The sequence below is a fragment of the Sebastes fasciatus genome, chromosome 21 (assembly GCF_043250625.1).
Source record: "Sebastes fasciatus isolate fSebFas1 chromosome 21, fSebFas1.pri, whole genome shotgun sequence".
Classification (NCBI taxonomy): domain Eukaryota; kingdom Metazoa; phylum Chordata; class Actinopteri; order Perciformes; family Sebastidae; genus Sebastes; species Sebastes fasciatus.
The window spans coordinates 25263825-25284900 of NC_133815.1; the positions used below are offsets into that span (position 1 = coordinate 25263825).

A 21076-nucleotide genomic window follows, 5' to 3' on the forward strand; every position below is an offset into this window, starting at 1 on the left:
AGTATCTCCCTCCGAGCTCATCATGCAGCCTGCACCTCATTCCACTGACTTCAATGAAATATTCATCTAGAAATAATGTGATATGGATGTGACCCTGAAATGAAAGACCAAGAACAAAGTGAAGTCAGCAGTCAGTGTTGTACCTGAACAACACTCAGTACCTGTGTGTCAGTGATAGTTGTATTGTGCTAGAGAGCTGCAGTAGAGCCTGACCCACAGCCTAGTTTAACAGCACCAGGGGGCGGAGCCTGGAGGAACCGGAGGATCTGATTGGCTGCTGCCCCCCCGTCAATCATTGGATGTTTTCTGCAATCTGAGTCCTCCAGATAGTCCAGACTCCAGTCTCCACCAGTCTCTGGTGGTTCTCTCACGGAATACTAGTCCTCCTGGTCCTGGTCCTGGTCCGGGTTCTCTGAGGATACTCAACCAAGAAGATGACCCATTTTAATAAAGGACCATCTTATGGACTATCTGCTGAAGTCAGGAGCAAAGTGAGTACAAAGTTTAATTTTTTTTCTGAGGGAAAAAGTTAACAAAGGCTCCGTGCTGCTCCAGAGACGCACAGTCTCCAGAGACACCCACTTTAAGTGTCTTTAATGTCCCTTTATTAGCAGCTAAGGCTGCTTAAAGTTTGCTGAGAGCTGGTCAGTCCTCTGCGACACACTGAGAGCTGATTAAACATCAACTAGAACCCGTAAAAGTTTCAATTCACACCAACAAAGTTGGAAGAAAGACACGCTCGATGTTAGCGCAGGATTCAGGCTAAACTGTGACCGTGTGTCGGTCTGGAGACGAGCTCACCGAGCAGCTCCACGGTGAGGACTTACTGACTGACTGACTGCATCCAGCAGGCCTCACCGAGCAGCTCCACGGTGAGGACTGACTGACTGACTGCAGCCAGCAGGCCTCAGCCTGGAAACAGGCTGACATCACTCTTTGTTTCTGGGCTGGATGGATCACTGCAGGCAGCACTGTTCAACTACACTCACGGAGTTCCAGCTGGTGATCTGATGCACCGTGTGTTTCATTGTAAATCATCTTTAATGTGATATAAACCAGATAGGATGTGTTGTTGTGCAGGGAGGAGCCGGACCAGCTGGATGGATGAACTCTCTCTGTTCTCTGCGTAGTTTTAGAAGTTTGCCACCAGCAGTAGTGTGATGATGATGATGGTGATGATGATGATGATGAGAGGCCTTTCTATTATTAAAAACACTAGTTAGGGAAAATATGCAGCAGTGCAACAGGAGGCCACACTGTAAAACAGTTTTATTCTTTATAATAAAGAAAGATGAAATGAAAAGTGTCTATCAGAGTTATTCTAGATCAGGGGTCAGCAACCTTTACTATCAAAAGAGACATTTTAGGCAAAAGAAAAAATCTGTCTGGTGCCGCAAAACATTTGAGCATTGTGATGAAGGTAACACAGTTTATAGTCAAAGTATATAGTATATCAGTCTAATGCAGTGAGGGCCAAAGTGCAAATGTACTACAGAGTATTAGGGCCACATTGAGGGAAAAAACATCTGAGATTTCCAGAATAAAGTCATAATATTACGAGAATAAAGTCATAACTTTACGAGAAAAAAAAAGTCGTATGAGAATAAAGTAATAACTTTACGGGAAAAAAAGAAAACACGTAAAATTACAACTCTATAATATTATGACTTTATTCTCTTAATCTCAAGATTTATTTTTTTATCCTCAATGTGGCCCTAATACTCCGTTTTACCGTTGTACCATAGACCTACAACAATGATGATGTTATTCATTTCCATTTTTAAAAATCCACCGGGAGCCACTGGAGAGGAGGTAAAGAGCCACAGGTTGCTGACCCCTGGACTAGACAGATTGTTGGTAGTAGGATGTTATCATCAGAAGATCTCTGTACATTAGTGCATGTTGATCACATGGGGCTATATTAGGCTACATTAGGCTACATAAATCTACATTATAGAGACACAGCTCTGCCTAGAGAAGCTTATCTGAAGAGAACTAAAAGAAGGACGATGATACAGTTTAGCTACTTAAATCAATGTTCATTTTAAACCATACTGTAATTTCTGTTATTTTCAAATCCATCACTTCAATGGCTGAATGATTAAAAAAATACATACATAATTGTGTTTATTTTGACTGGTATTGAGATATGATTTGTGATGATCCATCATAAGGAACATCATATCTGCTGTCAGTGCTACAGTAAAGGGAAGATTGTTGTTGTAAGTGCAGACTGATTCAAGATTGTACTTCAGTTACAAATCTGCAAGTCTCAAATTACATTTTGTTGCGCTGTCAACATAATCACATAGGTTCTTGTTGGCGTATGATGTTATAAACAAACGATACAAACAAATGTAGTTCAGCTGATCATATCATAACAGAAAATATAGCCTATAAAAACCCACCCTATCTAGGCACAGGCCTAACATTCATTAATAAACCGGGAATTTGATCCATTGTTTGCTACCGACGTTTCCACCGTGGGACCACAAGTGGGGACATTTTTAGGGCTTTTCGGGTCCCGAATGCCATTTTTTTGGGCACCAGAGCTTTGGTAGTAATCACAACGAATATTCAAAGCTGGGAAACCCAGGTATATTAACAGCCGCAAACATTTGGCAAACTATTTTAGCATTTTAATTTCAAATGACAAATCAATACATCTGTGTTGCTGAAGCATAGGGAAAAAAACCAAGAAGGAAATAAGAAAGAATCCATACATCTGATAATAATGAAAGTAAACATAGGATAATTGTGATCATGAAGATAACAAACAAATACTGTCCTTCAATATAGTAATATGTGTCTAGAAGATCAATAAGGCTATACATATTATTTATTATATCAAATATGACATGTGTTTTCTCTACATACTTTGGCAGGAGAAGACATATTTAGCTGCTAGCCATGCCATACTTTTATGTTCCCCCAACAAACAGAAAACTTTGTGTCCTCAGAGTGAAACCAGGTATAGCTTTTTCAAATTTCTGGAAATATTTTATTCTTATGTCTTTATATTTGGGACATGTACATAAGAAATATGGCTGCATGATTATGGGCAAAATTATAATCACGATTATTTTGATCAATATTGAGATCATGATTAGGGATGATAATAATTAACCGTTTAACCAACATTAAGAAGTTTGGCCCGTATCACATGTACATTTTCGCCACGTCTGACACAACTTTTTTGAGCATTGTAAGCCCCTCAAAAATATGATTCATTTTAGGAATAATAGGCCCGATAATAATTCCTTCAGTTTCAAAAAGGCCTTTGCTGCACAACGTTTTTCAGTGCTCGGGCCATACATATCTATCTATACCTAGCCAAGGAATGAATCCCAAGAATACTCGGGTCCATCCCTAAAAACTTTGACAGCAGATTTATGAAACGTTGTGGTGAACTCATTGCTTTGGGTGTGTGTGAGTTGGCACAGTGTGGAATTTAATAGTTTTGGGTAGAGCGTCGGAAACGGTGTCAATGTTATGCAATGCTAAATGTATGACCCTTGCTCGTCTCCAACTCTGGCTGCTTAAAGTAGAGATAGCAACTTTATTGTGTTTGTGGAGATTTTCATGTTGCAGCGACGCCGTACCGCTGTTGAATGCATACAGGGGAAACTCTGAATACACTTTTTCTTCTCTAAACTAGCTTGTGTCTGCTCTGATTTGAAAGTTCAGTTCAGCTGCAGTGAGCTGCAGTGAGGGGGTCGGGGTCTGCTACTTTACCCAAGACCCCACTAAGTGCATCAAACATTGCAGGCCAAAAGTGATAACTGTGAGCATGACCAAAACATGTGCATATAGTCGGGGGGTGATTGTTTACATCTGTTGAATGGATCACTTCTGTCAGGGTTTATCTTGGCTAGTCTTGCGTTGGTGAATGGACTGTGTTAAATCTTGCACTGCAGTAGCTTTCCAACAACTAGCATAAAGTTTGATCAAAGACTGTAAATGATTCCGAGGTCTCTGAATACTTATGTGGCATTTCTAAAAGGAAGGAGAGCCTGGGGAACGTTTTCACAGAGGGAGTTAATAATACGGAGATATTCACTTTTCCAGAGTTTAAGTTTACAACCAGAGAGTTTACTAAATGCCTCTATAATGTGTCAGACTAAAGGAAGGGAGGGATAGCAGAAATAATAATAGAAGTATGACTACTACTGTTAATAATAGCAGTGATGGTAATGTTAATAAAATATGGGCTGATAATAAAGATGGTAGCAGTGAGTGTCAAGCAGGCGCAGCCACCAACCGGTGTAACCCCGATCCACGGGTACCTGCTATGGATGCACCGATACCAGTATCGGGTATCGGGTCCGATACTGTGCTTGTTTACTCGTACTCGCAAAGTGGCTCCGATACAACGGCACCGATACCACTTTACGGCAGCGTGACATTAACCTCCCGTCACCATCTTTCGGGTCCTCGTGCTCCACCTCCCCGACAGTGCGCCCGACCCTGCTGGGCCGGGATCCCACCTCAGCCGGCACACTTTCATTGCGCCACAGGGTTTTGCTTGCACCCTCTGACTCCCGTGTGCGTTAGACTCCTTGGTCCGTGTTTCAAGACGGGTCGGGTGGGTTGGAGACATCGCCGCAGACCCCTGGCGCCTTTTACGTGGGCCGGGCCCAACCTTGGCAGCACAACGCGGTTGGGGCGCACTGAAGACCGTCCGCCCCGGTCGACAGTCGCACCGGGAGCAGGGGGCCCCGACCCGGCGGGAGAAGGCGCAGCGAGCCCTTTGTCCACAGTGCGGTGAGGTCCGGACTGGGAGCGCAGTAAAGCTGCGGCCCCGAGCCACCTTCGCCCCGAGCCTTCCCAAGTCTACCTAGAGCCGGTCTCGGCGCACCGCCTCGTATGCGGGACTCCCCAGCCTGTCGTGTGTCGCTCACACCCTCCAGCTGGCTGTTAACGAGGGTCTTTTGGCACAGAGAAATACTCGTATCTGTACTCGGTATCGGCGAGTACCCAAATGTAAGTACTTGTACTTTTACTCGGTCTGAAAAAAAGTGGTATCGTGCATCCCTAGTACCTGCCCATGGTTGGACACAGTCGCTGGCACCAGATCAGTTTTAGACTGGAGGACGGAGATGGCCGTATTTAAGTCTACCGGTGAGCCGCCTCGTGGTTCAAGCTGGCCGACGCGGCCACATCAATGTTGCTAGCGGCCACATCAATGTTGCTAGCGGCTCTTTGTTAGTCTGTTTTGTGGATTTAGACGCCGTTTATTTGTGAGGCTCACTCAACTGTTTCATGATGAAGTTGCAAAATGTTAGAGAGACATGTTAAAGTGTTTTAAATGATGAAGTTTAAAAGTGTGGTAACAGGAGGCAAACATGTCGACTCCTCACTCGCTATTTCCCTGAAGTCCAGAGTCCAACTTTTTAACACAGTTCTCCTTCATTCATCCATGGTTGGGAGGGAGGTTTTAATGTGTAGTTATCATTTAAACACTATGTCATCCATTGGAAAATACTTTCAGTAGTAGAACTGGCATTTATTAGAAATGAGCTCTTTGGTCAGAAATAAGAAGATGGAACCAAGTTGTGTAGCCTAGTTAGTAAACCTACTGTCCTGGAAGTCACTGTTCAAAGTATGAAGGTATATGTTGAGGTAAGAAAAACTGGTACCATTTTAAATTATTATTAAAGTCAATATTTTAAAAGCTATTAGCTGATCATGTCACATCAGTTTCAGGAGTCATGTTCTCCTAGTTTCATTTATATCACATCAATAATTTAAGCAATTTCATATTTTTGCATCAGTATTTGGATCGAGCAGCTTGTGAAAAACAAGTTTAATAACTTTAGTAGCTACAACAAGCTACAACTGTAGTGTGACGTGTTTAATAAACATGGATATATTCTATGTATATGACTGTTTTCTCATGCAGCCACCTAGAATTTCCCCTCCCCCAGCTTAGTTCCAGCCGAACGGCAGCTGAAAGCCGGGCGGATCCCAGCCGCTTTTGATGTACTTACTTAACTTAGTATTCCCATTTGATGCTACTTTATAGGCTACTTCTACTGCATCTCAGAGGCAAATATTGTACTTTTCACCTCACTACATATTACAGTACATATTTTAAAGCTTTAGTTACTTTGCTTATTTATATTTTGTATCAATATATATAATATAGGCCACCAAGCACAGTAGTATACCGTATAAAGTAATGAAAATGAGCTCCACCTTTACCAGCTGCAACATGACTATGATGTACACATAAACGCATCAATAATTATAAGTCAATAATATAACGTATGATTCTGAAATGGGCCGCTCTCCACAATGAGTACTTTTACTTTTGGTATTTGAAGTATATTTTGATGCTAAAAGGCTACTTTTGAATGCAGGTCTTTTACTTGTAACAGAGTATTTTTACACTGTAGAATTGCTACTTCCACCACTGCTGATTTCCCTTTTCACCTTAATGACTTAAAACAGTGACTTCACTCAGAGCAGCAGGGAGTCCTGTGGATGACACACGAAGTTTCACTGTAATGCTAACAAAGTGTTGGGACTCGATAAGGACCAAAGACCAGTGCTGTGTCACAGCCCTGAGAATCTAAAGCTACAATCACATTACAGGGCTTAATGCTCAGTTCTGATTTCCTTCTGTCTAGACTGTTCACCTTCATGTCTGAAGTGACCCGTATCTTCCCTGAGACGCCTCACATGCAACCAATAATGTCACCCACATCAGGGACTGGCTCATTGGTCCAAAAATACACACTGGAGTTCTTAGAGTACCCTGACTGCCAGATTCCATTAACATATTCCTCAGTTTAACAGATCTGGGATCCACGTCACAGAGAAGATGCTCCTGAATTATAATATATGACTTTGTATGACTCGTAAAGAAAGACTTTTTATTTTGGCTGATATTTACCTTTAACAGCTCTTCTGTGAACTAAGTTAATTAAACTAAAGTACGATGTGTGGCGTGATTGATTGACATCCCGAAACATCGTCACTCAGCAAGTCCACGCAATTTCCAACATGAGAAATTTATCATAAGAACTGAGTGAATAGTGAAAAGTCTGTTTGATAGGTTAATTTACATTTTAAATGACTGACGAGGCTTGGTAAGTCATATTGGCGATCTAATGTATTCACCATTTCCTTGAAACTGGCTTTTAACAGATAGAAACCATTTATTTTCCAATAGGGATGCACCGATACCAGTATCGGGTATCGGGTCCGATACTGTGTTCATGTACTCGTACTCGCAAAACGGCTCCAATACAACAGCCCCGATACCCCTTTACGGCAGCGTGACCATCTTTCGGGTCCTATCGCACGCGCTCACGCTCCACCTCCCCGACGGTGCGGGCGAGACGGGCCAGTGGTGCGCCCGACCCCGCGGGGCTGGGATCCCACCTCAGCCGGCGCACGCCAGCCCTCACTTTCGTTGCGCCACAGGGTTTTGCTTGCACCCTCTGACTTTCGCATGCGTTAGACTCTTTAGTCCGTGTTTCGCAACGGGTCGGGTGGGTAGCCTACATCGCCGCAGACCCCTTCCGCCTTTTAAGTGGGCCGAGCCCCGCCCTGGAGGCATGACGTGGTTGGGGCGCACTAAGGACAGTCCATCCCGGTGACACTTTGGCCACTGCCCCGGGAAGCACATTCGCCCCGAGCCTTTCCAAGCCGACCTAGAGCCGGTCGCGGCGCACCACCTCGTATGCGGACTCCCCAGCCTGCCGTGTGTCACTCACACCCTCCAGCTGGCTGTTAACGAGGGTCTTTTGGCACAGAGAAGTACTCGTATCAGTACTCGGCATCGGCGAGTACCCAAATGTAAGTACTTGTACTCGTACTCGGTCTGAAGAATGGTATCGGTGCATCCTTGTTTTCCAATGTACCTGGTGACTGCCCTCGTACAGTCTCGCCAATGTTGACTTTCACGTTCATATGTTGTTGTCTTTGTGCCGTGGGAGGAGTTTTGGTCTGGAGATTTGTGGTGTTTACATCTTTAGCCCTGACTTGTTTGTTGCACACAGCTTACAAATCACTTGGTTCACGTTGTCTGGTTCTCCTTTTTCAGTTGTTTAAAACCAAAGAATCGCCAAACAGGGACATTTGCATTCTTTTTGCTAATGAGAGTGGACATCTATCCTGCTGGAGGTAGGACTACATGGGTCATTACGTAGGCTACAGCGTCAGATGTATGCTACATGTTCAACAATGCGGTGAAGCACAGAGAAAGAGAGAGAGACTGAATATAGGGCCAAATTCATAACCGGTGTTGCATAATTGAATATCATCTTGTTATGGTGGACAGGTGAGGACCATCATCGTGGCCGACCAAAAAGTTGAACGATAATCTCGTCACATCGCCCAATCCTGCTTGTATCAGAGGAAAACCTCTTTCATTTTGTTTAACTGTATGTGGAAGAACTGCAGATCAACAATGCTACATGCTACATTATACTGTCTTGAACTAGTGAGCAGTGTGACAGCTTTTCTACTTGTTATTTATGGTGATTTAATGTCTTTTGTAACACAGAAATGTGTCTCAACTGGAACAAGCACGTAGATTGTTGGGAATACAATCTCATGGGAATGAAGGTGTTTTAAATGTCCCCTTTATTTTCCTTTAAGAACCTCGTGTCCACGTTGGCCTGAGAGCTGAGATTCAAAGTTTGTTCTTCACCTTGGAAACAGCTGAAAACCCCACGTTTCACCACAAAGTCCATTTAGTAGCTGCTCTGGGGAAAAAAACCTGGACATCTACAATTTCATGTAAAGTTGGTAAACATCTATTGATGAAGTTCACGTGATAATGATCAAAAGCTCCAGAGTTCAATGGACTTTGTGGTTGGACTGTGTTCTCAACTGCTGTTGTTTGTAAGGTGACATCATGTGCTGGATTGATGGGATTTGCGATACAGTTTTGATAATGGACTTGTCAGTAATTGTAGGTCACAGTCAGACTCTGCTGCTGCTACTTTTGTGCTTTACTTTTGTCCTTTTTATCTTCTATTTAAAGTACCGCAGACCGCTCACAGCTGGATACATTTACCTGACAGACTTCTGGATTTACAGATTTATATTCCTCTTTTCCATTCAGAGGCGTCTGTACTCTAAATCCACCTGTAAAGTGTAATGATTGTGTTATAACTGCAGTCACCTAGGCCCAGTTCACTGCAGTGAAAGCTCCTCTTGTCAGAGAGAGAGAGAGCACACAGATAAAAGGAGGAGGTCAGCTTGGGGGCCCATCTGGTGTGATCAGTAGTCCGTGCTCCTCTCTGAGCTGCATTCATCACATTCCTGAAATCCCTTCAGTGGAAACCCCTCGATGAGGACCCCATCAGCCCTCCGCCTTTCACCTTTCACTCTGCTCATCTGGCATCACGGTGTTTTTCTAGCCCGGGTAGCACACTGTATGTTTACAGTCAGTACTGGCTCTCTTTCTCTATAAAGGTTTGTCAAACCTTTGTCGAACACCACCTGTCCATCTCTCCGAGTGCTTTCCATTCAGCTATCGTGGCTGCTGGCTAACAGGACATCCTCGTTACCTCCAGAGTCATTACGGAACAACATTAGCACAGATTACCCATGAAAAACCTTTTTTTTAAACTGAGTTTTTTAACCCTGAGATGAGAGAAACAACGAGAGGTTAATCTCTGGGTCAGTTATCCTGGTATGGTTAACCTAACCTGGAGTTTCTCTCCGTCTCCTCCCTCTGACAGAGCCAGACACGCTGGTTTATTTCCTCATTCATTCAGTCTCTGAGGTTTACTGTACGTCACAATCTAAACACATTATACAGTTTGTACTCTAGACTATCTCAAGTTATCGCCTTTATGTGCTGTCAGTCATTTCACATTCAAATACCACACAGCATCAAGTCACCGTCAGCTCGGAATATAACCTCTTTTAACAGCATTTCACTGACTGTGTTTAAATTGACTCCATCTGTTGAAGTAGCTGAAATAAAATCACTGAATGCTGTTGAGCCAAGATCCAAATAGATGTCTACTATTTAACATCTACTCTATTTACCCTTTAAATCACCAAACACATTATTACTGGATCAGACTGTGAGTTTATTGATCTATTTATTTTATATTTTTCATCTTCAGTTGCTGCTCCTCTGTTTTTTGTCTCGTCAGATTAAAGCCGAACAAATCTATTTAAAATGTATTCCACCACTTCATCATCCATTAAGGAAATGTAAGTCTGGTAAAAGATGAATTAATGGACAACACGGAATTAAACTGTATTATATGACTGACACTTTTCCCCGCTCTGACTCAGGATGTTTTTTTTAAAGATAGATGCATGCATTAATATCTCTACGTCGACTGGATTAAATTGAGGCTCTTTATCTACCTGTTGCCATGGTGACTCGTAGTATCAGAGCTCCATTGATGATGGCTTTTTATGTTCAGGTTCAACCTCCTCAGAGTGACTGAACTGACTCTGATCAGCAGTTTCCCTCCTCGGGATTAGTCAACTCAGAGTTCAGGCTGAGACTCGGAGTCTGTTAAAGCTGCCTGGTACTCGTCACCAGGTCAGTTGTTGTTTAAACGTTCCCTCCCACTGATGGAAGCATACAGCAGACATATAGCAGATATTCTCCTCCCGAGGCCATTCAGCTCCAGGAAGATAACACTTTTATGGCGCTGGTCCGGTGATGCACACAGAGGCCTCCGGCAAAGAAAATGTAAGGTGGTTCGTTCAGAGAGGTTGAACTCGGCTCAATTTGTACTGCAACGCGACATCATCTGTCAAAACGGCTGTGGTGACCTATCAGTTACTGTAGAACAATCACTGCTGATTGGTTGGTAGATCTGCAGCTATTGGTCAGCCTGGGTTAATATAATACAGGCCTGAGTAAACCCCTCCCTTATTATTATAATAATTAATGATGTGATAATCATTTTAAGTGATGTGTTTAATCAGTAAGCCGATATCAGAAGTCTCACGGCAAACCGTGTAGTAGACCCGCCTGTCCACCGGAAGGCATCTTGTCAGTGTCACGTTTTGTGTCGCCGAGACGTAAATATTCCACGCCTGCATGAAGGTGTAGTGACGGAACTTCAGAGCTTGTTACGTAGTATATAAAGTGAGAGAGACCACTTATGGTGGGGGAATATAAATATATATAAATGTACACCGATCAGCCATAACATGATGACCACCTGCCTAATATTGAGTAGGTCCCCCTTTTGCTGCCAAAACAGCCCTGACCTGTTGAGGCATGGCGTTCGCTAGACCTCTGAAGGTCTGCTGTGGTATCTGGCACCAAGCCGTCTGTAGCAGATCCTTTAAGTCCTGTATATGTTGCGATGTGGGGTGGGGCCTCCGTGGATCGGACTTGTTCGTCCAGCACATCCCACAGATGCTCCATCGGATTGAGATCTGGAGAGTTTGGAGGCCGAGTCAACACCTCCGACTCGTTTCCATCCACATGATTTAAAAGAAAATTCATCAGACCGGGCCACCTTCTTCCATCGCTCCGTGGTCGAGTTCTGACGCTCACGTGCCCATTGTAGGTGCTTTTGGCGGTGGACACGGGTCAGCACGGGCACCCTGACCGGTCTGCAGCTACACAGCCCCATACGCAACAAACTGCTCCTCACTCTATGTTCTGACACCTTTCTATCAGAACCAGCATTCACTTTTTCTCTTAACTCTTTAACTTTGTTGCTCCAGTAGCTCTTCCATTGGATCGGTTTTCCTTCTGGGACCACTTTTAGTAGGTCCTGACCACTGCAGACCGGGAACATCCCACAAGAGCTGCAGTTCTGTGATGTCATCAGGAAATGCTGTTGGATACAGAGATGAAATGGGAGGGGTTGTCTGGTTTTCCCTTCCAGCTGGCTCAGATTGTAACCTTGCAGATTTTTCCCTCAGCAGATCAGTTTAATGGTCCCATCAAAAGAATTAGATCCCTTTTTCCAATGCCGTTTTTTTTCTGAGACTTGTTGGCACTCTTCCTCTAAAATAAGTGCTGAGAGAAAACCTCCTCTCTCTCTAGTCAATCCAGTGGAGTTCCTCTGTGTTGTCAGACTCCACACACACAACACCTCACATTAATGCTCTCACAAGTGACACAGCTGTTGTGAGTATTATGAGTAGAGAAGATCTCACCTTTAGCTCCAACCTGTAAATGTACAGAGATGTCATTATCTGTAGCTGTTCAACCCACTAAATGATCCGTATCTGTATTCAGACAGAAGACCGGCAGTGGGCCTAGTTTATACCGGAGTTCTTGTTAAATCAGGCAGATGTTTTTTCTAACTAACTAATATTCATTGTCGGTGTAATTTCTGTGCTTTCAAAGCATCCAATTGATTTAATATTGGGGTGTGTGTGAGCCATGATCACTTTTGCATGGTTCATTCATTATGAAATACATTTCCACATCCTTATACTGTACTTTTCATCTCTATATTTTGAACTAAACTAAATTAAGTTAAAAACCTACAGGTGTGAAGATCAATTTTGACGACTACAGAATATAGCGATCCCTTTTCAATACAGTAAATAAAAAGAACACTTTACATTAAGGTAGACAAAAATGTGCGTAGTTACCGGGGAAAGAATGAGGAACTAACTGCTAGTGAACCGTTAGTTATTAATGAGTAACTCTCAATGAATCTTTATGGAGTAGATTAATGATTATACAACTAGTGAGCCCCCAGGAGACTGGAGAGAAAAGGACACACTGTGATATTGAGGAGACATGCTATCAGACCAACTCAGACCTCAGGACATCAGGGTGGACTGTTCTGAGACGGACAGCAGATGGTTTCCGTCTGCTGGTTCTTCTCGGACTGTTGGCCCTGCGGAGTGGCGGTGGGATGTTTATGCTGTCGGCCAACACTAAAAGGCTGATCACACTGTTTAGACATGGGAGGAGCTAGCTGGCTAGCTAGCTAACAGGAGGAGGATTACTGTACAGTCAGATTGAACCCGTCCCACAGCTCCACTGCTCCAACACCAGAGACATGTGGGCTGGACTAAGATCCATCAGGCTACAAGAGGAAAAGCAGCAGTGCTGAGGTAATGTCTGCATCTCTACCAGATGAACTAAACACCTTCACGGCTGAGGAAGTACAGCCCCCCCACACACACACACTAATAATATATGCAGGTCCTTTTTAAGAGGATTAACCCTCGCAAAGCACCTGGAGCTGATGGTATCTCCGGCCGAGCTCTCCAGGTGTGTGCAGACCATCTGGCTGATGGTTTTACAGACAAGATGTCGTTTCTCCAGTCTCTAGTCCCCACATGTTTCAAGAAGACCACTATTGTCCCTGTCCCCAAAAAATCATGCCTGAATGAGTACCGCCCAGTAGCACTAACCTTCACCATCATGAAGTGCCAAAACCTTCATCACCTCCTGACTCACTGGACCCACTTCAGTTTACCAGATCTACTGGTGACTCCATCGCTCTAAACCTCCACTTTGCCCTCTCACACCTGGACCAGAGGAACACATGTGTGAGAGAATGCTGTTCATCGACTATAGTTTAGAATTCAACACCATGGTGCCTTTCAAGCTCTTCATCAAGCTCAGAGAACCTGGGACTGAACACCGCCCTCTGTGATTGGATCCTTAGCTTCCTGACGGGCAGACCCCAGGCTGTGTGGAGAGGCACCACCACGTCCTCCACCCTGACTCTCAACACCGGAGCCCCTCAGGACTGCCTGCTCAGCCCTCTCCTGTAATTCCTGTTCACACACGACTGCGTGGCGGCCCACAGCTCCAACACCATCATTAAGTTTGATGTCCGTCATCGGCCCGATCACAGACGGCCTACAGGGAGGAGGTCAGAGCTCTGGCATGTTGGTGTCAGGACAACAACCTCCTTCTCAACGTCAGTAAAACAAAGGAGCTGATTGTGGACTAGAGGAAGAGACGGGGAGAGGGACACGCCCCCGTCTCCATCAGTAGAGAGTCGGCCGCTTCAGGTTCCTCTGGGTTCACATCAGTGAGGACCTGACCTGGACTCATCACATAGAAACCACCACCAAGACGGCAAGACAGCGGCTCTTCTACCTCCGTAGGCTGAGGAGGTTCAACATGGACTCCAGGATACTCTTCAACTTCTACAGGTGCACCATCGAGAGTCTCCTGACCGGCTGCATCACCGCCTGGTATGACAGTTGTGGTTAAAACTGCACAGCACATCAGCTGGACGGAGCTGCCATCCATGGAGGACCTCTACACCCAGCGGTGCAGGAAGAAGGCCAACAGGATTATTACAGTTACTGTTATTCCAAGCTGGATTACAAACCATCTGAAAGGAATACGATCGCACCCGGCGCCTCGTTGGAAAGCTACAGTGGTGACGAAGCAGCTGCAAGTTCCGGAGATATTCTCAAAAATAGTAATTCGAGTAATTTCGTATACGACAGCGTCAACTTCAGGATGACATCGCACGTCACAGAGTGGAGAGGAGCTGTAAAATATTCAAATATTTCTTCTCGAAAACTTGCTCTCGTTCCCACAATTTTCACTCTTCATACATGAATTATAGGTCAGAATGTAGGAGATTCTGTGTTGGTCGCAGACATGCTACTATGGAGTCAGACAGACTTACACATTTGGCTTGGGCAGCCTGAAAGTGACATTAAATCCCCAAGTAGTACAGGCTGCTGGATGTGACCAGTGTGTCACCATGCTGCGTTCGTAACCGGTGGGAACTTCGAAAGCTTGCCAGTGTCCCGCGTATTTAACTCAATATTTAACTAGCGGTAAACAATTTATACATTTATCAACCGTCACACAATTATTTTAATACAGTATATCTCGTTGTATTGAGCAATATTACAAACTAATAAACGGGACTACTTTATAGTAGTATTTGAGTTTTGCTGTGATAAACTACCATAAAATGTGCTGGATTAGCCAATAACATACATGCCCATATAGCTATTTTATTCACAAACAGTTTTTGGATTGATTAATAAAGGTTTAGTTTATCTTAATATATACTGATATCACAATGTACAAAGTGCATTGACAAAGTCCTCGAGGTGTCCGGGACCGCTAACATTGAGCAGATACAGCCACACTGTCCTCCGATCACTGTGAATAAATGTCACTATTCTTAAATATCCCAGTTGTGCATTTCTACCAAACTTTCAGGTGAAATAAAAGCTCTGTTTATGACAGTTATGGGCACTGAAATAGATTTTGTTATGTATTCTTTTACATCAGATCCACACAATCTAAACAAGAAAAACTGTGCTCAATAAGTTGTTCTAGTTCTTAGTGATATTCTTAGATGCAGATTTAACATGATGGATGTTTTATCTTTCAGATTGCTCAGAAATATGACCCACAAAAGGAGGAGGAGCTCCGGTCCTGGATTGAAGAGGTGACGGGAATGACTATCGGAGAGAACTTCCAGAAAGGCCTGAAAGATGGAGTCATCCTCTGCGAGTAGGTTTTCTCTCTATATATTATATATCTATGCAGCGCTAGTGATGGCTAAGCACGTTACAGCAGTAAGGGAGGTCTCTCTCTGTGAAGGCTGACATTTAGCAACATGTCTAACATCTGTCCAACATCTGTGGTGGCAGAATTTGTCCTAAAAATGTATCTGCCGTAGTTGATGGATCACATTCTACCCTGATACATGTGGTGTTTGCCTTCCTTTCAGACTGATTAATAAGATTCAACTTGGTTCAGTAAAGAAGACCAACCTCTCACAGCTGAACTGGCACAAGGTAAGAGCTGTTCTCAACTGGAAACAGTGCAGAAGCTCATTGGTTACGGCTCCTTTAACTGCTTTTCACTGACAGCTTTATTTGTGCTGTTGTTGCTTCCTCCTGGTTTTGTTGGACTCCCCGTCCCAGCCCCCCATCACTCCTTTTTTTTTCTTCTTATTTTCCGTTGCTCTCTGCAGCTGGAGAACCTTGGGAATTTCATCAAAGCTATCCTGGCCTATGGCCTAAAGCCCAATGACATCTTTGAGGCCAATGACCTGTTTGAAAACGGGAACATGACTCAAGTCCAGACCACACTGCTCGCACTGGCCAGCATGGTGAGTGAACGCCGAGCACAGAGGAGAACACGTTTTCTGTTGTTACATGAAACATATCTAATCGGTCATTTGACCAACATGTCCTCTCTGTCAGGCAAAGACCAAAGGTATGGACTCAAAGTTTGACATCGGGGTGAAATATGCAGACAAACAGGCTCGACATTTTGACGACGAGAAGATCAAGGCCGGTCAGTGCGTCATTGGACTGCAGGTAACTGTGACGGGTCATTATGTGCTTCTTAAGGCCCAACACATGAACGTAGAGTTTTAGGCTGATGTCACTGAGAGCTGATGTTTGGTTCGTAGCTTTATATATAGCCACTTTAGTGCCGGGGAAATAAACAGATACAGCAGTTTCCCCAGAGAGTCGTATTTCTCCTGCAAGACAAGGGTGGGACTCTTTAAAGCATCTTAAATGCCTTTAAATAAAGAAACAGTTCCTTCAAAACTGATACACTGAAAGTGACTCAAGTTTCAATAACATTTCAAATGTCAGTGGTTGATTTTTAGGGTTACTTTAAACAAGTTAGACTGATTGGATTTGGTGAGATCCCATGACTTGCCTTTGTCCTCAGATGGGGACAAACAAGTGTGCGAGTCAGGCTGGAATGACTGCTTATGGAACCAGAAGACATCTGTATGATCCAAAGACCCAGACCGACAAACCCTTCGACCAGACCACCATCAGCCTGCAGATGGGAACCAACAAAGGAGCCAGCCAGGTAAAAACAAACGCTCCTCTTCTATCTTTATATTCTCAGTAAATCCCCTCGAGGAGACCAAACCTGTTTAATACTGAATATGAGAAAGATGCCCGGAGTAGCTCGGAGACACAGTTCCATGTTCACACTGCTTAGTTTGCCATGTTAAAGGGACTGTTTGTAAAAATCAGAAATGTCTTGTTAACAGCGACACCTGTGGCCGTTAAGTCAACTAAAGTCAGCGTCCTGTTGCTCGCGCTTGTTCTCGCTCGACATAGACATGAAGGAGCATCGCTCAAAACAGTGAGGAGACACACGTCAGCTAAAAGCACAATATCACTCTATATTTCAGCTGCTTGGCAGTAATGTTAGCTGACCAGACAAAGGTCTCTCCATGAATCAATGCTGATCCTAGTGTTGGCTTTTCCTGCCTCAGCCTCCCGACCGCGGTCGGAGGGAACAGGGAACCTGCGGAGCCCCGTCACTTCACAAGACACGGGAAACCTCTGTTGGTCTGGAGGAGCTGCAGCAGTTATTTCTGCACAAACATCCCCTGTACATTCACTAGATATTCTCAGAGCTAAACTAACTCTTCTGCAGTGTGGAGTGTGCCCGCATGCGCGTGACAGTGGAGCGAAAGAGTGAGAACGAGCGCGGTGTGTGAGTGAAGGCAGGCAGAGGAGCAGAGTACAGCAGAGACTCCGGTCCTGGAGACCAAAGCTACGGTCTCCCCCGCGTCCTCCGACCGCGGCCAACACTGTTTTGCAAGACGGGCTTCACTAGATAGAACTTTGCGGTTTTGGTGCTTCCGTGTAGTTTGTGTTGGAGTCTGAGTCTGAACAGCATAGCCAAACGCAATGATTTATACGTGTAAGAAGTTACAAACAGTCCCTTTTCAAATGATAAAGCCACGTTCTTTATCCTGGAGCATGTCACTGCAGTATTTATATTGGGTCATTTTATCCTGCCTGAATCAGTACATATGGTACTGTAGTACTGCCACTTCCTGTATACAGTAGGAACCTGATGAAACAGCTGTATGGATTGTTTAGTTTATTTTTCCAGGATTTGAGAGATCTTTGTCTGAGATTTTGCATTGAAAAATGACATACTGTGTGCGGATTAGTTGGAGGAAGCGGGTGCTCAGACGGGAATCAGCCCTGTGTTAAATCAAAGCAAGGAGCTGTGGAGGTGGAGGCGTGTTGTTTTAGACGCCTGAGAGACATGAAATACGATCCAGGAAGTCCAGTTGCAGCAACAGAGCCATAAATATGAAGCCTTTTCAGAACCCAAAGCACTGCACAGCATTTTATAACATTTCACGTAGGATTTTACAATTCTATTTAGTATGTGCTGTATATGAGCGACTGCAGCAACTTGCCGGATGATGTTGTGAGTACACCACACATCATGCTGAGTTGAGCCAGGTTCAACTTTTTTGGCGGACAGCCCTGCGTTTTTTTAGCCAGAGCCCTCTTTGTTGGCTGTTGACTGGCTGGGTTTTTCACACAGAGCCAAAGTCTGTCTGACTGTGACATAACAGGGCCGCTGTTCTGGGAAAGAGATGCTGCTGATGACGTTTGTTCATGTAATGTTTCAAAGCTGTGAGCGGCACAAACTAAATTCCCACTGGATCGGACGCTGAAACCTCAGAGACAAGATATCTGAAAAAGTAGAGGGAAGTTAGGAAATGTTGTTACGATTCACAAAGTTCCCATGATGCAATGATGATTTAGGATGTCTGAATGACCCTTTAAAGCTAGGGTTGGTAATGTTCTGCAAAGACATTTGTTGAAATTCTCTTTACATTCAGACAGCAATCAGTAAATCAAATGCTCTGACGAAAGAAAAACATATATGAAGCCGTCCCAGGACTGTAATAAACCTGTCCAATCATTTTATTCCACCCAAATGTAAAGATTGGACGGGCTACTTGCCTGTCTACCTGTGTGCACTCTGCCCGTGCACTCATTGCTCGCCACCGGAGTCTTCCAACAGCTGCTGTTGGGTACCGAAGTCTGTACTTTTAAAGCCCGGACACACCAGGAACGTCAGCAGCGCGTGGCGGCTGCGTTACCTGTTTTTTATTTTGGCGTCCGTGTTAACAGGTTAGAGCAGCCACACTTCCCGCGTGAGACACGCGTCCCACGCACGTCTCTTCTAGAGAATAGAGGTCTTGCCTGTTATTGGCGTGTGCCACGCCCGTCTCACAGCAACAACAGACAGTGAAAGTTATCTATTGACTGTATATTAACATCATACCAGCAAGATACAGTCTCAATGTCTATCTGTAGAATATGTTAGGTAGATGAAAAATAAGGAAAGACTTATTTTTTAAATCAACACTTCCTGCTTTCATTTCAAAATAAAAGCCCTCAAGAGTTTTTTTTCTGTGGACAGAATTCCTTCATTTGTTAACACAAGGCTTTTATTCTGAAATATGTGCCAGACAGTGTTCTAGAACATGCAGTGACTTGGAGAGCTCCATGAATGAATATAGTACGGAGTTTTAATTGTGGATTATTACTATTATTTACAAATTACCACACGTTTCTTAACCTTTCTCTATCTAAAATAAATATAAATGATATAATGAAATGAAATGGCCATTAAAAGACAAACTCTATGTAGAAAGAAAGGGCTGACAGCAGCAGCAGACACGCAGCCGACACGCAGCTGGTGTGAACACCCGACGCGTGAATCACACAGCCGCCACACGCTTCTGACGTTCCCGGGCGTAAGAGTATCGAACGAAGTACGTTGGTACTACGAGTACCGATTCACGTTAAATCAGTTGGTACCTGAGAGTGTGTCTGGGTGAGAGTATGAGCCACAGCGCAGCCGTGTACGCAGTGATTGGCCGAAAGTGGTCACAAGTGTGGTTAACGTTAACGCTCACTGCAATATTTGTAATGCAAAATGCTATATATATATATATACATATACATATATATATATATATATATATATATATATATATATATATATATATATATATATATATATATATATATATATATATACACACACACACACACATATACATACATATATAGCCCAATATCATGAATCCCACAATCTGTGCAGCAACACCCTCCTCTGTAGTTGGAACTTTCTTGAAATGTATTTATTTACTAGAATTTGTACAAAATACAGCATTGAATACAAGGGAAGTATCCAGTATGTGTACTGCCCTCATCATGTGGTGAAGTTTCTGCTGCGTTGTGGTTTCCGGCAGGCGGGCATGTCGGCCCCCGGTACCCGCAGAGACATCTACGACCAGAAGGTGGCACAGCAGCCGCTGGACAACTCCACCATCTCCCTCCAGATGGGCACCAACAAGGTGGCGTCCCAGAGGGGCATGAGCGTGTACGGCCTGGGTCGACAGGTCTACGACCCCAAGTACTGCGCCCCCCCGACGGAGCCGGTCGTCCACGCCAACGGCAGCCAGGGCACCGGCACCAACGGCTCCGAGATCAGCGACAGTGACTATCAGGAGGCCGAGTTCCAGGAGGACGAGTTCCACGGGGGTTACCATGACGACTACAACTCCCATTACAACGACCAGGGCATTGACTATTAGCGGAGACCTCCACCTCCAGAGCAGTATTAACTAGTGTATTTTATCAACTACACAACAGAGCAAGTCTTTTGCCATCCTCACTAGTATTTTTATTTTCTTGAAGCGTACGATGAAATGATGCTTTCCTTCTTCACTTATAGACGCTTTGACGTGAGCAGCCGAGGAGCTGTAGTGGCGTAGGATGATACGATACAGTGATGAACGTGTTTTAAGCTTAAGAGCATTCCTTTTTTTAATACCCACTTTTTAAAAGGTGGAACACTGAAGTAGTGATAACTTTATGGGCCGGTGGTGTAGCGTCAGGTGAAGCTGCTGCAGTCCAGTGTTTGTGTTCCTGGACTGAAACTGGGCTGATGATCCGCGTGATAGGAGCTCAACGATAGGCTGCTCCCGTCGGTCTGTATCCAGCCACTGTAACCCAGCATCACTCTGTGATATGCTGGTGTTCTTTACTACATTTAATCACTCGATAGTGTTTTTTCTTATGGTGGCTGTTCAGACTGTATTTACAGACACACTTCCTTATTCCATTACATGACCTTTATTTTCATATTATTCCCCCTTGTATTCCCGAACTGTATTTATTGCAATGTCTCCCAACAGTCTACTGTTATATGGTTCATAAAGAAAATGGTATGTTATAAATAAAGCCTTAAAATTCTTCAATTCTGGAAGCTTGTCTGCACACTACTGTTACCAACATAGCACATGTCCTGCTCTAGTGGAAGGTGCTGCACTCATGCTACGGCTTCAATGTGTTAACATAGAAGAACATC

The 21076-nt window shown here is 44.1% G+C and overlaps 1 protein-coding gene across 1 annotated transcript; it reads left to right on the plus strand.

Annotated features, from left to right (window-relative positions):
• The first annotated feature begins 328 nt into the window (after positions 1–328).
• Positions 329–20966, plus strand: cnn3a (calponin 3, acidic a). The gene is made up of 7 exons (XM_074622049.1): positions 329–491; positions 15291–15412; positions 15633–15699; positions 15879–16016; positions 16111–16227; positions 16592–16738; positions 19956–20966. Exons 1-7 carry the CDS (start codon positions 435–437, stop codon positions 20298–20300), a joined length of 993 nt encoding a protein of 330 aa, XP_074478150.1. The 5' UTR covers positions 329–434; the 3' UTR covers positions 20301–20966.
• The last annotated feature ends 110 nt before the right edge of the window (positions 20967–21076 follow it).

Coding starts and splice junctions, on each gene's coding strand:
- cnn3a (XM_074622049.1), top strand. CDS start 435: ATGACCCATTTTAATAAAGGACCATCTTATGGACTATCTGCTGAAGTC. Junction 15,700..15,878: donor CACAGCTGAACTGGCACAAG/GTAAGAGCTGTT, acceptor TGCTCTCTGCAG/CTGGAGAACCTTGGGAATTT. Junction 16,017..16,110: donor TGCTCGCACTGGCCAGCATG/GTGAGTGAACGC, acceptor CCTCTCTGTCAG/GCAAAGACCAAAGGTATGGA.